The 14,461-nt window shown below is 42.2% G+C and overlaps 1 protein-coding gene across 6 annotated transcripts in view; it reads left to right on the top strand.

Moving 5' to 3' along the window:
- Positions 1-14,461, top strand: part of smtnb (smoothelin b) — a 35,149-nt gene that overhangs the window by 6,444 nt on the left and 14,244 nt on the right. For 4 of the 6 annotated variants that reach the window (XM_037259980.1, XM_037259982.1, XM_037259983.1 and 1 more), the window contains exons 2-6: positions 4,579-4,736; positions 5,997-6,075; positions 6,253-6,331; positions 6,805-6,884; positions 12,314-12,410. In XM_037259980.1, coding sequence (XP_037115875.1) covers positions 4,579-4,736; positions 5,997-6,075; positions 6,253-6,331; positions 6,805-6,884; positions 12,314-12,410 — 493 coding nt within the window. Of the gene's footprint in view, positions 1-4,578; positions 4,737-5,996; positions 6,076-6,252; positions 6,332-6,804; positions 6,885-9,870; positions 9,936-9,961; positions 10,104-12,313; positions 12,411-14,461 lie in introns of those variants that run through there. The other 2 variants (XM_037259985.1, XM_037259984.1) reach the window with 2 other exon arrangements.

Here is a 14,461-nt window from a genome sequence, read left to right as displayed (position 1 = left end):
GGCCAAATTTACTTTGGAGCCCATTGTTTATCCGGAGGTTGTAAATTTAGTGTGGCATGAACCTACAAGGTCGCTATTATGCCCCAATTTTAAACACCGTCACGCAACACTTTGCATCACAAATTGAAATAGTCTTTCAGTGCGTTCATCTATTGTGTTCTATAGAATGTCATTTATGCCCCGCCTAACATCCATGCATTCCGCCATGTATCCCAGTCTTTGTTTCTGCTCTTTGGACTGGAAAGCGGGACAGTGTTTTCCCATGTCTCTGTCTGTCCTCACATCTAGCTATGCTTGAAATCTTATCTTCCCGGCACGTGGAGCTTCAGTCAAAGAAAGCACGTTGCCACAAGTTCATTTAATCTTTCAACTTTTATTCATCAGCAGTCCCTGTTCAGTCTTGTTTCCACACTATGCAGGCCCGGTGGGCTCTGCACTACAATGCGGCTCCACCTTGAATCGAGTTCATTTCTTTGTTGAGCTTCCAGCTGTGAGGCAAGCGAAACTCCCTCATGTATGAAACGGATTGCCTTGAAGGGCTCTCCTCTTTCCTGACTTCTTTCCCACTTTCCAACAGGGTGTGCACTTGCCTTCTGTCTGCACTCATTGTTTTCTTCCCGGAATTGAATTTGACCTCACTTTGAGACAAATCATTTGAGAGTGTATACTTTTTTTTTTTTTTTTTTTCATGTATTCTTGAAAGCGCTCATCTGAATGTCTGCATTTGGACAGCGTCTACAGTGGTAGCAAGTAACTCACCCTGAAGCATTGCTACAAGAAGTGTCTTCTGTCCTTATAAGGCAAAACCTCGGGTCTTGACACCAGAGAGCTAAAAGCTCACTGATCCCATCTGCTGCCTGGATGCACTCTAACCTTAACATGCTCTGGAAATGATTATTCCAGCCTCTGTGGCGCACCCGCGATACCCGTGCACCTGCATGCTGAATTGCACGTGCGCATCTGTGTGGTCTTTCATCGTATATCACAAATTAGCGAGTCGATGTGGTGCTGCAAAATGGGAGTCAAAAGGTCGACTTGAAGGGTCCAGACAGGTTCAGTAAGTTTTCAGGAAGATTTCGCTCACATATACGTAGACTGTGAGTGTTTAAGTGGCTTCAACTGCAAGTACCTTCTCCTCCTTGTGGTGAAGCAAATTATAATGCATAAGAGACCAAAACGCTGTGCAGGACTCCCAGGGGGGGTTAGGTTAAAAAATGTGCGGTCACTGTACTGACAGAATTAAACCAGCTGACCGATTCCGGACTTTCGATTCTTTTTGTCCTCATCCTATTGTTGTCGGCTCAGTCAACACTGAGCAGCAAAGACAGAGACATACGTACGTACGTCTCTATTGCTACTTATTTTGGGTTCTGTAGTCATAATATTTCCATCTCTGAGAGATACACATTCTTTGGTGGCCTCACAAATTAACCACACAATCGAAAATAAGCAGGCAGCTTGCCTGAGTTCTTTGGTGAGATGTTTTTGTGTGAATTTAGAGATGCCTTCACCACAAGAATTTTTGGTTTTAGTCCAAATTGTTCCGTTTAAAGGTCGTCTAAGTGTTCATATCTATGTATGCTGTTTAACACTGTACTATTTTTTTTGCTATGTATGGTAATTGAGTTGAGTGGTCCGTTTGTTTTTCAGTTCGTTCCAATCTTGTGCCGACATCTGCTAATTAAAACGCAGCTTGAAGACTCGCGTAATTGTACCTTTTTGATGTTTTGTCTACCTGAGTAACTTTAAGCCACGTTTGACCACATTCCGCTTTTGGCCCAATAAACGAAACTGACCTTGCGTATGTTAAAATTCAGTTCCCTTCGTGGTCTAGAGTGTGTGCAAAAGGCGGCGAGGCGGAGCATTTTGCCACCTGGATGGGATTAAAGTCAACCACCAACGGACCTTAATCGACTGTGATTGATTGAGCTGCTCAGTCAGACATTTGGAGGTGGCCTGCCAGCATCACAACATTACATAGACGAGTATCTTGCCTTGTCACATCCTGCTTTTCTGGTTTATTCCAAGCATGCATGTGAGACTCTGAAACTAACGCTATCATTGGTATGTAATATCATCTGCAATTAGTGACCTCGTTTGTTTGATCTCCTGTCACTCATACACGTCCTCCACCTTCCTCTTTGCTAACATCCTATCTAGTCGGGGCCCCCTGGTAGGTGTGTTGGTTGTTGACAGGTAGCTCAGACTGTTGCATGATGAGACTTAACCTTTTCACTAGCTTGTGTGTTTGAGTGTGACCCACTTCTGGCGTTTTGTTGGCAAGCAGGCGGTGTGAAAAGCAGTTCTGTATGTGCTCAACGGCTACCCTCTTACAATGAATGTTTTCGATGCATACACGGAGTGTATGGAGTTTTATTGGTTGATTTTTGAAAAATGCCTTGAGACTTGGTCACTGGCGTAAAGGTGTTGCTGCCATGTAAACAGAAGTTTCCTCTCAGATTTCCCGTGACACACTGCTTCCCTTCACTGTGTGAAGGCCTCTGCATCTGGACTCATTTCACCCTCTGGTTCTTGAACGGCTATTCTTGTTTTTGTTGGCATGTGCTCCTGTCTGAGGTGTTTTATTTGCTGTCGTCATGGTCACTCATTACTTTACAGTGCCGGGACAGTATCGGTCGTATTTTTCCCCTTGCTCTTCTTTCAAATGCCTGGAGGAAGAACGTTGCAGCAGTTGGCTTTGTGCCAGGTCGGTAATGTGTCAACTTTAAACGTAGGAACCAATCCAAAGGTACTGTGTCCTTATTGGCTCATTTAAAACATCAACTAGTTTGAATTTGTGTCAAAGTCCCGATGCGTTTTGTTATCAAGACTTCAAGGTGTTTCTTCCAGTTGTAAAGTCAACAAAGGCCCAATTCTCAGGGGACTCTGAAACTTGGAGTTTGAAATGTAAAAAAATTGTGCGTGTGCCTGTACTCTGTCTTTGGATTGAAAGTGTCATACCGTGTCCCCTCCTCACACCATTCCCTGCTGTTTAAATAAAAAGCAAGCTGACCCCAGTTTCTGAGTCTACTAACATCTCTTTCCTTGTGAGTCAGCAGGAATGTGAGGAATGACCTGTCCCCTTTCCCGCCCAGTTCTCCTCTGCCCATTTTTAGGCAAAGACAATCCCAACTTCATTCTCCCTTTTATCCTCGTCGGCATACCTCGATGCTGCTAACCATTACCACTCTTTTCCTTCTCCTCCCTCTTCTGATCTTTCCTCTTCGGCACGTGTTCACTCGTTTGTCTCAGTTACTTTAAATTTCCACGAATGACGGCGCAAGAGCGACTCTCAGCGACTGCATATTTTTGTCAAAAACCGCGGCGAGACCTCAAAAACCACTTGTCATCCTTGGTGAGATCCCGCCTCCTCATATGGGGAGGCAACCCCCAGTTTGGCCTAATAACCACATCCAGCAAGCTGGTATGAAGAGGTGTTCCTCTGCTGCACATTTTGGGCTGAAGCAGCAGGATACCCTGTAAGAGCGCAGCGGAGTGTGAGGACTTCTCAACCTTTCTTGGATCACTCACCTCACCTCTGCATGTGTTGACAGGCTCCCGCTGTCTGCCATAAGAAAGATCTGTCTCTCTTGTGACCGCACACAGCACACCTCTACCCTCTGCTGCTCACAGCTCACAAAGCCTCACGTCTTGTAATTATTAGAAAATTAGTAGCTCTCTTAAATTAGCCTGAAGTGTGTGAGGCCTGGAGAGCGCTCAGCAGCTGTTTGTATTTTTCCCAACCTGGTTGGACTAATCTCCTCACATTAGAGGTCTGGGCAGTGTGCACTTGTCAGCACCAATCCGCTCTCACCGGCTACTTCATTCTATACACCTGCACACTCTAATGAAATTGAAGACAAGAGCAGTAGCAAACATTCTGTCTTTAGAAACGCAATGCTCAGCTTTGATTGGGAGTGAAAGATGTTTGACATCTAAACAATGTATTTATTGTAGCTATCTTACTAGCGTTGTAAATAAAATAATCCGCTATGTATGATCTTGTGCATGAAACCTATTGTGCAATTAGTTATGTTAAATTTTTGAGATTTTTTATTTATTATTCTTATTGGCAAAAAAAAGGACAATACGTATACTGGTCTCTTGTATTTTATTTTTTTATTATTCTTATTGGCAAAAAAGGGAAAATACATATACTGGTATTGGAAACTCTTCTGTAACCATATTAACAAACACAGATTGTGTTTTTTGATACAACTTTTTATTGTCACATTGGACTTTGCTTGTGTATCTATTGTTGCAGTCAATGAGTCTGTGCTTGTTATCACTTTCCTGGCCCATCAACGTAATGACGTTATTGGTCAACTCTGTTACACGACTGCCGCTGTCAGACTAGAACTGGCAGCACAGTCTTGTATTTTTCCAGCAACATTCAGGATTTGTTTTTAGTCCGTGCAGCTCAAGCTGTAAAGACTGCAATTTTTTGTAATGTGACTATAATTTAGAAAACAGTACAGCAAAAAGAAAAAGGCTGATGGTCGACTGTGTGACGCCTTGTTATGTCTGCACCTCAATCATTCCGCTCCCTCTGTTTGTTCTTTTGCGGTGGACATGCAGCTGGATGGAACCGTGGATCTGGACGAGAGACGCCTCATCCGTTCAGCTATCCGCGAGTTGAGGAGGAGAGAGATCGAAGACATGGAGGCCGCGTTGGCCAGCAAGAGGTTTCGCCACACACGACTCAAACAGCAGGAGGACAAGGAAAACCAGCACAGGTGAGCCCGCACATATAAACACGCTGAACCTTGGATGTCCTAATTACAAAGCAGTCCAGGTGAAATGGATACACTGTACTAGGAAAGCGACATTCCTTAACAAACCAGTCGGAAAAGTCTGGAAATGCAGAGTCGGTTCATCGTAAATGGCAACCACGGTAGACTTTCCATTTTCCATCATGGTTGACATTTTTACAACGAATAGGCCAATTTTTTAGGTCATCTTGATATCAAGTTACCAGTCCTCATTTTAACTGTGATTCAGATTGATGAGAAATTTTATGAATGCTTTTTCTTTTTTTGGCGTCTCTGTATTAGAATATTTAGCTGAGCCACGCGGAAGGAAATCTGTCGCTTAAATTCTCGTCAGTTGAGAGTTTTCTCACGGAAACATAATGAGAAACGCTAGAATTAAAGGTTTTAAAGTCATCCCTAAAGATAATCTTGGTATTACAGGAAATCACTTGCAATTAAAAAAAAAAAAAGAAAAAAGTTTTTTGCAATTAAGACTGCACAACTTTGCTTACTTTGGCTGCACGCTCCTTTAGTGACAAATCCTTGAAATCTCTCGAGTTAGGCCAAATCGCATCGCTAAGAAGTTGAGCCACAAAATCCATGTTTGGCAAGTTTGACCGATTAGAGAAACGAATTGGATTACAAGAAAAACTCCTTGGGGAAGAAAAAAACCAGAAATGCAATTATGATATGAGAAATGATATGAGAAGATGAAGATCAGAAATATTCACTCTTCTTTGGTGAACAGTATTTTGCACCGAGAAGTGCTTGATTGACTATTTGATTAACATTTGTGTGTTGTTTAAAATTTTTTTTTAAATATATTCCACACAAATATTATCACTTCACGCTTTCTCGTATTTGATGCCAGGATATATTTGATCTACAGTAGCGCTTGTGCAGATTTTGGGTGAGACGCAGCAAACTTCCTCCATTGTTTGTCAGTCAATGACAGTGCTAGCAACAAAAGAAAAGCGAAGAAGAACTCAAATAGTGTTGGAGTAATCGACAGCAAAGCAGAGAAATGATTCCAAAAAAAAAAGAGGATGAGATGGGTCTTTTTCAAACCCGCTGTGTCTCCAATGCCAAATATCTTCTGCTGCAGTATAATTATTTCCAGTTATGGAATATTTTTTGCACAGCTAAGAAATTTAGTGTCTATAAACCAGTGGCGCCATAGTTTGTATTGTGAAGTTACGGGCCAGTGATGATGACCATGTTTTAACCACTCTGTTGCTCTCTCAGGTCAGAATCCAGCGTGGCTTTAGATGGCCTCTCACACAGACTAAAAGCAATCAGCGATGTCGACGAACTCACCAAGATGGTCAGTATCAGCGGACGGATGGGATTTTAACTAGGCATGGACATCTAAAGTGATTAATCGTTGACATTTTTGTAAGAATATAAAGCATGTACCGGAAAAATATGAAGTGATACAGTCATGATGAGGGAATGATCAAACGAGTCTGAGCACAGGCTAATTTTTGGATGTACTCGGTAGCTCCGTGCTGCCGTCGAATACGAGGAGAGGAAGATGATTCGAGCAGCCATTCGACAAATCAGAGACGAACAGCAACAAGGTGAGTTGGATGATGTCACACTCTGCCTAATAGTTGAGAGATCTGCACCACACTATTACTGTTTAAAAAAAGTCACGTTTCACACAGCAATAATTCATATAAAATATAAACCGTTTGAATTAGTTATGAGAAATTTTCGAGGGTGGCTGAAGAATTCACCTTGGCAGCGCTGTAATTGTGGCGACACAGTACGTCTGATGCCCTATCAGATAGTGGATTCCTACCATTCTTTCATGCCGTCTACTGTGTGCAATGCTTGTGCCATTTTCTATCGATGTGATAATTGCACTACGTGCTGTAAACACGCACTCACGCACACAAATGCACATTGTGTCCTCATCCAAACCTGTTGCGCTTTCTATCCATGAGGACATTGTAAACATGTCAGTCATCTCAAGGTTGTTTGCGTTCTTTCTCCCATGTTAATTGATCCAGTGTAAGTTTGTGCCATTATTGTAAATTGTGTCTTTTAGGACAAGTGGAGAGGGTTAAAGGCCCTGGTCACAGCCTGGAGACAGAGAGTCTGGAGCCCCACAGCATTAAGGGAATTGCGGTGAGTAGAGTTAAAAGGAAAATCCGCTTTTTGTAGCAATGCAGAGATCATTTAAATGTTGGAGGTTTATACCAAAATAAATAATCTGAGTTAGGTGTCACATGACAGCCCGCGTTTGCAATCTGAATTGAGCTCTGGCTTATTTGTGGGTGTTGTTAACCGGGCTGTGGTGGCCATAGGGTGCCTCTGCTGCCACAATCAAGTTCGCGGCACACAATAAGGAGTGTGTGACTTGAGTCACAAGTCTTAAAGCAATGCTAAATGCAATGCTCATGTGAGATGCTGGATAAACTCGCGGTTGCGCTTTTGTTTTTCATTTTTGTGCACATCCATAGACAAGTGCTTCATGTGGCTCCTTCCTTCCTTCCCGTGGAGCCCGTTTTTCTAGTTGAGGCCGCTCATTCTCATAGGTGACCAGTCCTCTTGTCTGTTTACAGTTACACTAATACCAAAGATTTTGTAATTGATATTATTGTTCCAGTGGATAATGTGACAGCCTCCCTGGGGCCAGATTTTATCTACTACGTTTGATCAACATTTTTGCTAAGGAAGCCAGAATGGCTCTTACTGTCGGTGGCCACTGTTGTGTTGTACTCAGATTAGGAAGCTATGACAGCAGGTTGGCGTCACAGGATGCTGGAGCATTCAAGTTTTTCTTTTGCCTCACTTCCTCTAAGACAGCTGAGTGCTGCACAGTTGAGTCACAGGAGGTGTGGATGTGCGGTTCTGAGGAGAGGGGGGGGGGCTGCCCAAGGCAGACTCACAAACACAAAGGCGGCGCACCAGCTGTGCTCCAGTAGCCTAAAATCAGCACAGGAAGGTGTACGTGTCCAAAAGCAACACTAGAAGCAGCAGCGGGGCTCCTTCCAGTCACATCACAGTAGCTGATCTCTTTGAGCCGCACGCAATTGTATCGTGAGAGATAAACGTCTCAGATAGCCCCCCTGTCAGCAGCCACACACACACCATCCAAAATGCATGCCACTAACATCGACTTGCGAAACATCAGATGGAAACTATGTAGGCTCGGTTAGTGGATTAGTGCGCGTGTAGCCTAAGCGTTGCCAAAGCCATTACTTCGACATTTATGAGCGTTTTAAATGGCATGATGAGTTACAGTAAAATATTGTGTTGGCTCCTGGAGAATCAACTTGGTGATAGCATAATAAAATGTATTGCATTAAAGACCAAAAGGCACATACGTCAGCGAAGTAATCTTAAAGACATGTAAAAACAATACTTTTTTTCCTCTATTTGATTGAAATCAAACCAACCAAAAGATATACTACAGTACAGTACAGCGTAGTATACTTTTGTGCACTATTTACAAAATGACCCATTTGCTGTGGAATGTTTCCCCAGATTTTCCCTAAAAAATTCACTTATTGGCAGTTTAGAGTTGCCACCAGATGCTGCCAAAAGCCTTGCCTAACTAGGAAAGTAGTGCACGTGCAGCAATTTCTTTCTATATTCAAATCACCCTTTTCATTTATTTTAAGAGTAATGTTATATATTTATATATTTAGGGGTCTTGGTATTTAAATGTGAAACCATTAACAATGGCAATTTTATACATTGTTAGTGGGGTTGTCAATCAATTACTGTTCATTTTCCTCTATTCACAGCAGGTCTATATCCATATTGAAAAGCAATCAACCAATGCTGCCTTTTTGTTTGGACTGGGCTGGAAAAATGCAATTATCTTTCAGAATGTCATGAACGTTCAGTGTTTTGTTGATACTTTAATTGATGTGTAGGACAATATATTACCGTTTTTTTCCGTGTATAATACGCCCCCATGTATAATACGCACCCTAACAATGGCATGTTGATGCTGGAAAAAAGCCTGTACCCATGTATAATACGCACCCAATTTTTTTTTTTTTTTTTAATTTTTTTTTTTTTTTCTTTTTTTTTTTAAGTCCCAATGATCGTCACACACGCAGGGAGGCAATGGGTCCCATTTTTATAGTCTTTGGTATGGTCTTAACTAGGCTGGATGTATTTTTTTTGTTGGCGTTGATTTCTCCGACTGCCCATAAAGGCACCACCGCGATCAGATGAAAAGAGAGGAAAGTGACGTGCGGACATGTGAAAAAGGCGGCTCTGTATGGGAGAGACGTTGAAGAGGAATAATAACACCCTTGGAAACCAAAACTTGCCCCTCGTCGTGACTCGGAGCCGCAACAAATGTTTCGGATTTGTGTAGGGTACATTGTGACAGCAAACGAGCAGGTGATCGAGCAAGCGTCTGATACGAGAGCATTGCGTTCGTATGGAGCGTGTTTGAAGTGAACAGCAGAGACGAAAGGAACAAGGCAAAGTGTTGTGAAATAAAATATTACCTGTAATACGCATTTTGTTATTTGCTGATTGTATTAAATTATCCCTTCTTTGACGAAATGACCAGAGCACAGTACAAACACACTATTGTTCTTTCGGTATTTATTCAACCCACATTCTTTCACAACATGACAAGAAGAGAACAATACATAAATCAATACTCGTACCAGTACCATGATTTTCTTAAAAAAAAAAAAAAAAAAAAACATTTTTTAAAAAATTTAAAAAAAATTGTACCCATGTATAATGCGCACCCCAGATTTTAGGACAATAAATTAGTTAAATTTTGCGTATTATACACGGAAAAAAACGGTAATTTGAACTACTTTTCTGTCTTTATGTACTCTTCAACCTGGTATATTTAGTGTGAAGTATTTTTCTGAATATATGTAAATGTGGCACTTTTGGGGAAAAAACAAGTTCAAAATGAAGGTTGAGTGTCAGAAGTTAATGTGTCAGCCAGGCGACCCATTAACTTGTGCTTTTGTGTGTGCGTGGGGGGCGGTGTTCAGATCCCTGTGGAGGCAGAAGGGAGGTAGAGGAAATCGAGGGAGTGGCTTGTTTGTATTATGTGGTGTGTGGGGGGTGTACGATATGTTTGTGCACATGGCAGTCTGTGTGTAATGAGTTAGCGGACGTCCTGACTCCAGAGGGTTAAAAGAGAGCGAGACAGAGAGCGAGAAAGGGGGCGGTCGCTCTTGCTAAGAGGTAAATGTCAGTCTTCTTTTCCTCCAGATGTGTGTCACACGCCAAGTGCTCCACTGACTTTTTTTTCCTCTCTTCCCGTGGCACAGAAGAAGCCAACTTTACTCTCAGTACATTTTTTATTATCTGACTGAAGAATGGAACAGTTCTGCCCCTGTGTTTACATTTCAGGTTTGTGGAGAAATGTGTCCATCTTAAGTGAGCGCTTTACTCGGGGGATGTAAATGATACGTACCTTCTTGATGCATGCAGTCCAACTTGGTTCATAGAGACACTTTGGGTGATGCTAGCCTTCCAATCATGTGGTGACCTCAGGCCCACTTGCGTGTTTGCATGCCATATAAGACAGGTGTTCTTAACCACAGATCCGAAAGCGAGGTTTACAGTTTTGAGGGAAAGTGCATGATTATTTGGTGAACGTGAATGTCTTTTAGCTGGGACTGACACGAGAAATAGCATAAGACTTTAAAATGTGGTTAAGAAATGTGTTTAAAATATTTATAAAAAATGTTTTATGACAAGATAGTTGAATGTCAAATGATTCGTGCTATTTCTCAATACAGGCAATGTTGTCAATGTATGTCTGATTAGAATGTCTTATGTACTGTAGTCTTATGATGATTGTTAGACATGATTAAGATCTTTCAGAATGCTACAGAAGTTCAGTTAAATTAAATGGGGCATGATATGAATAAAGAACTGTCGTCGAAGTACTAGTATAGTATTACATTGCATATTGCATTCGTAATGTGACTGCATCTCGCGCTGTATTTTCCTTTTGTAAAGAATGTCTCTATAAGAATGCTCATTGTAAAACATGTCTTGAAAAGAAACAACCCAGAAGAATTGCAAAAATTATTGCTTGTGGGGGTCTAGAAATGGGCACCCATGTGCTGATGAGCAGAAAGTAATGGGAACGAATTTCTTTTGCGGGTTCCGTCATCCCAGACTGTGATGCAGATATGATTGCTACTGTAGCTTTGACTTTGGAGATGAGCCAAGTGTGTGGAGGCAGTCATGGAAAAGCCACCGGCTTTCGTCTCTTTTCCACGTGATGGCATGGAACACTGATGCAAATTCCATGGCAGTGGAGAGCACTGAACCTCACTTTATTAATCCATATGTTTGAAACACATGGCGGGCGGAGAAGGAGCTGGCCTTCGTTTGAGCTGTCCTTAAGCCGCAGTGTTGCTACTTGCTGTCTTTGGGGCTTCAGAAGAGCACAGATGGCCTACGCCTTGCTGTGGTCACACAGTCCCCATATTTTTGGTCGTCGCTATGAGCTTTTGTAATTATACTCTTAGCACAAACATGCTCCTGTGGCCAAGTTGGGGTGAGTTCTTCAAAGTAGCGGGGCACCGGACCGGTGTCACTGTTGACTCTTTCAGGTCTCAGTTGTCTGGGCCAGTGGGAAGCCGCTAATAACAGCATGGCGACTAGCGGCAGGTTTGGATCTCCATCCTCCCCTCTCGACTTTCCTCTGAAAAACATGTTCCCGCTGGTTAAGTGGGAGCTGTGAACTGATGGCCGTCACTGTTTCTAGAAGCAACAGGCAGGCACGGAAAGGCTCTTTCTCTCTAATTGTGTTTATAGCTCAAACACCATTATTTCTCCCCTGCGGCTCCTGTGTGGGTCTACTTAGAGGATGCCCTTTGTATTCAACTTGAACCAATTAGGCTTTCCAATGTCGTTTTTTTCCTGTGTGTAAAATTGGGCAAACCCCCGATTTGTATTGAATCAAGCTCATCATGAAGGAAGCATTCTTAAGAATTTAGGCGTTTTGATGTGGTTGGATTATCTTGGTTGGATTTGTGAGCATTGGCTATAGTCTTGCGAATTCGAGATTCTAGTGAGGCAACATCCTTGGTTGCTTGAGTTTTTTTGTTCCACAAGCGAAGAAAGTGAAATGGAAAAAATGATGGGACGGCAGGCATCTTGGTTCTCCATTAACTTATGTCGGCCACAATATTTCACTTTATTACTTTCAGGGGTTTTGCACACAAAGTGAACTCAACTAGACTCAAGCAAAGCCTCATAAACACATTGAAGCTTTTGTGATTGCTAATAATGTGGTATGATTGTTAATGGAGAAGGTCAATGTGCAGAGTGTTTTCCTGCAGTCCGGCAGCAGGTAAACCATGAAGCAAAATGGCTAACTTATATCGGACAGCTTATAAAAATTCTGGGTCATCACTGAATCTTTCTTTATCCCCAGCCCGTAGCAGGGAAATAAAACTTGTATGCACTTTTCCAGCTGGCCAAGCATGTTGCACAGCATGGCTGTGTCTCCTAGCTAAGCAGTTGACCTCTAACAACAATCCTCACCTGACCTCAGAAATTAACTTAACGGTTTTACCATGTTTTGTTTTTTTATTTTGCAGCGAAGAGAGCAGGACTGTGAACAAGACCACATCAAATCTCAGATCCGGGAGTTACGTGGCCAGCAGACTAACCAAAGCAGAGAGCTACAGAGACTAGGTGAGAACCACCTTTCTATAAGTAAGGCGCACCCTCACACTTTTCACCATTTTCCACATCCCACACATCAGCGATTGTTGCCACACAAACCTTGTATAGGCTGTAAACATTCACCTGAAGGTCAAATTTTGATAACTTGGAAGAAAACACGAACCGTGTCTGTGCAATGAACGCGTGGCTGCGTTAAGGCAGCGAAATGCAACTTCCTCTCAAAGGCTTGTTAAAACAGCCACCTAAAAGCGCTTTTCTTCTCAGATGGCAGTCAAAAAGTCATATTAGTTTCGAATCTTGAAGACCTTTCATGTAACTTTATGAACTGCGCGGAGGCGCCCAAGCCATCGGCTTAAATTGTTTTGCCTTTTAAGCGTGAAGAAATGTCATTGCCTGTTGAGGCCATTCGTGAAACGGCATGACTGCATGCTCGAGGGCTCACTATACTCTATTTGCAATTGACACATTTGATCCACATCTAAAGCTGTTGTGTAATCGACCTCGAGTGATGACACAAGTGCAGTTCTTGCTTGTACAATTAAAAACCTTCTCACGGATCTGGACTTTGGTTACAGGTTTTCCCAAACCAAGTGGGAAACCCAGCAGCCACAACTCCGCTAAATAAAGCTGATACGGGAACGGAACCGATGTTTTCTTGATGTGGCACAGCAAATCTGCTAATGTTCCTGATTTGTTCATGCCTTCTAATTTAAAACAGGGTGAAGCTTGTGTCAATAAAAAAAAAAAAGACCACCAGTGAAAAGCACTTGTCAACAAAGACAGAGAACATTATGTGGTTGGGATAGGAGTGAGTAGGCAGTGTGCGCCGGTGGTTTTCCAAGTGGCTAGTTGTCCTTTTTTAAGGCTAAAAGTATGTGAAAATGAGAGATGAGCCTGGAGAAAGCGCATTCTTTGAGACTGTCAACATCACGAAAAAACATTCCCATGCTTCTCAGACAAAAAAAGCTTCGACAGCTTAAACGATATGACCGTCACGTCTTCAGCCATGTTGCATTTTATAGCAACTCTTACTGCCAGGGTTATGATTTAGAAAATCAAATGTTTTTGTAGTAGGGTGCATTGTATCCTTGTTTGACATGACCACTTGATGTTCTGCCCACCGTGCTTGGCTAAATACAGTCTTAGCACTTATGTAGTTGCGAAAATAACTGAAAACAATGACAACCACGCAAATATCCACTCTCGTTTATTTCTCGGCTATTTCCTGTCTTTGTGTTCTTAGATGTAGTGACCAGAGCAATACATTTCTTCCTTGACAATCGTGTTATGTTGTTTGTGGTTCAATAAAGAATAATACAGTCCAGTATATAAAAGGGGAACAATTTGAAATCTTTTTTTTTTTTTTTTTCCATCAATAAACAACCGAACAAATAAGAGGCTGTAATGTGACTATAGAACAAAACAAAACCACAACAAAAAACAAATGTCTATCTTCTTTGTGGGAGTAAAGGCAGCTGCTTGATAACTTGAGTCTGATCTGGTTTCTTCCATCTCTGGAATGTGAGCGACCACAGATATTCCCCCATAAAATGCTCTGTTGTGTGTTTAGAGGTAGAAAGGATGTGGGCTTTGCTGTGTAGTTTGGAGTGTGGTTTCCTGAAGAAAGAGGGAGCAGCTCAGATGGAGGGGAATGAAAGCTCTTGTCTCCATTTCACTTCCATTTCCCTCCTTGACGTCTTTTCGCCTTCAGCAGCGCCGTCTCGCCGCTTCCTCCTCTTTTATGCGCAACACAATCTGACAAATCTAACTCAGGAACCGAGGCTAGTCTGGAGGAAATGCAGACATCCCGTCATGTCTCCACGTGTCTCCTCTCTGATCCTGAGTGATATTTTCTATCCCGGTCTCTCTTTGAGCTGTGTGTGTCCGGAAGTATTTAATTTCCCCTCTTTTCCGTCACTTAAACACAACCTGTTTCTTTTGCTCATATGCAATGAAAAAAAAAAGCAACATTCGCCGATACCAAGTACTCGTTAATGCTATTGCATCTTCTTACAGTTGTGATTAAAATGTGTTTTACTTTTAACAATTACGTACTACAG

Source organism: Syngnathus acus, chromosome 9 (genome assembly GCF_901709675.1).
Source record: "Syngnathus acus chromosome 9, fSynAcu1.2, whole genome shotgun sequence".
Lineage (NCBI taxonomy): Eukaryota > Metazoa > Chordata > Actinopteri > Syngnathiformes > Syngnathidae > Syngnathus > Syngnathus acus.
The sequence above is the reverse complement of the archived record's forward strand: the minus strand, read 5'-3'. Positions and strand labels throughout refer to the sequence as shown.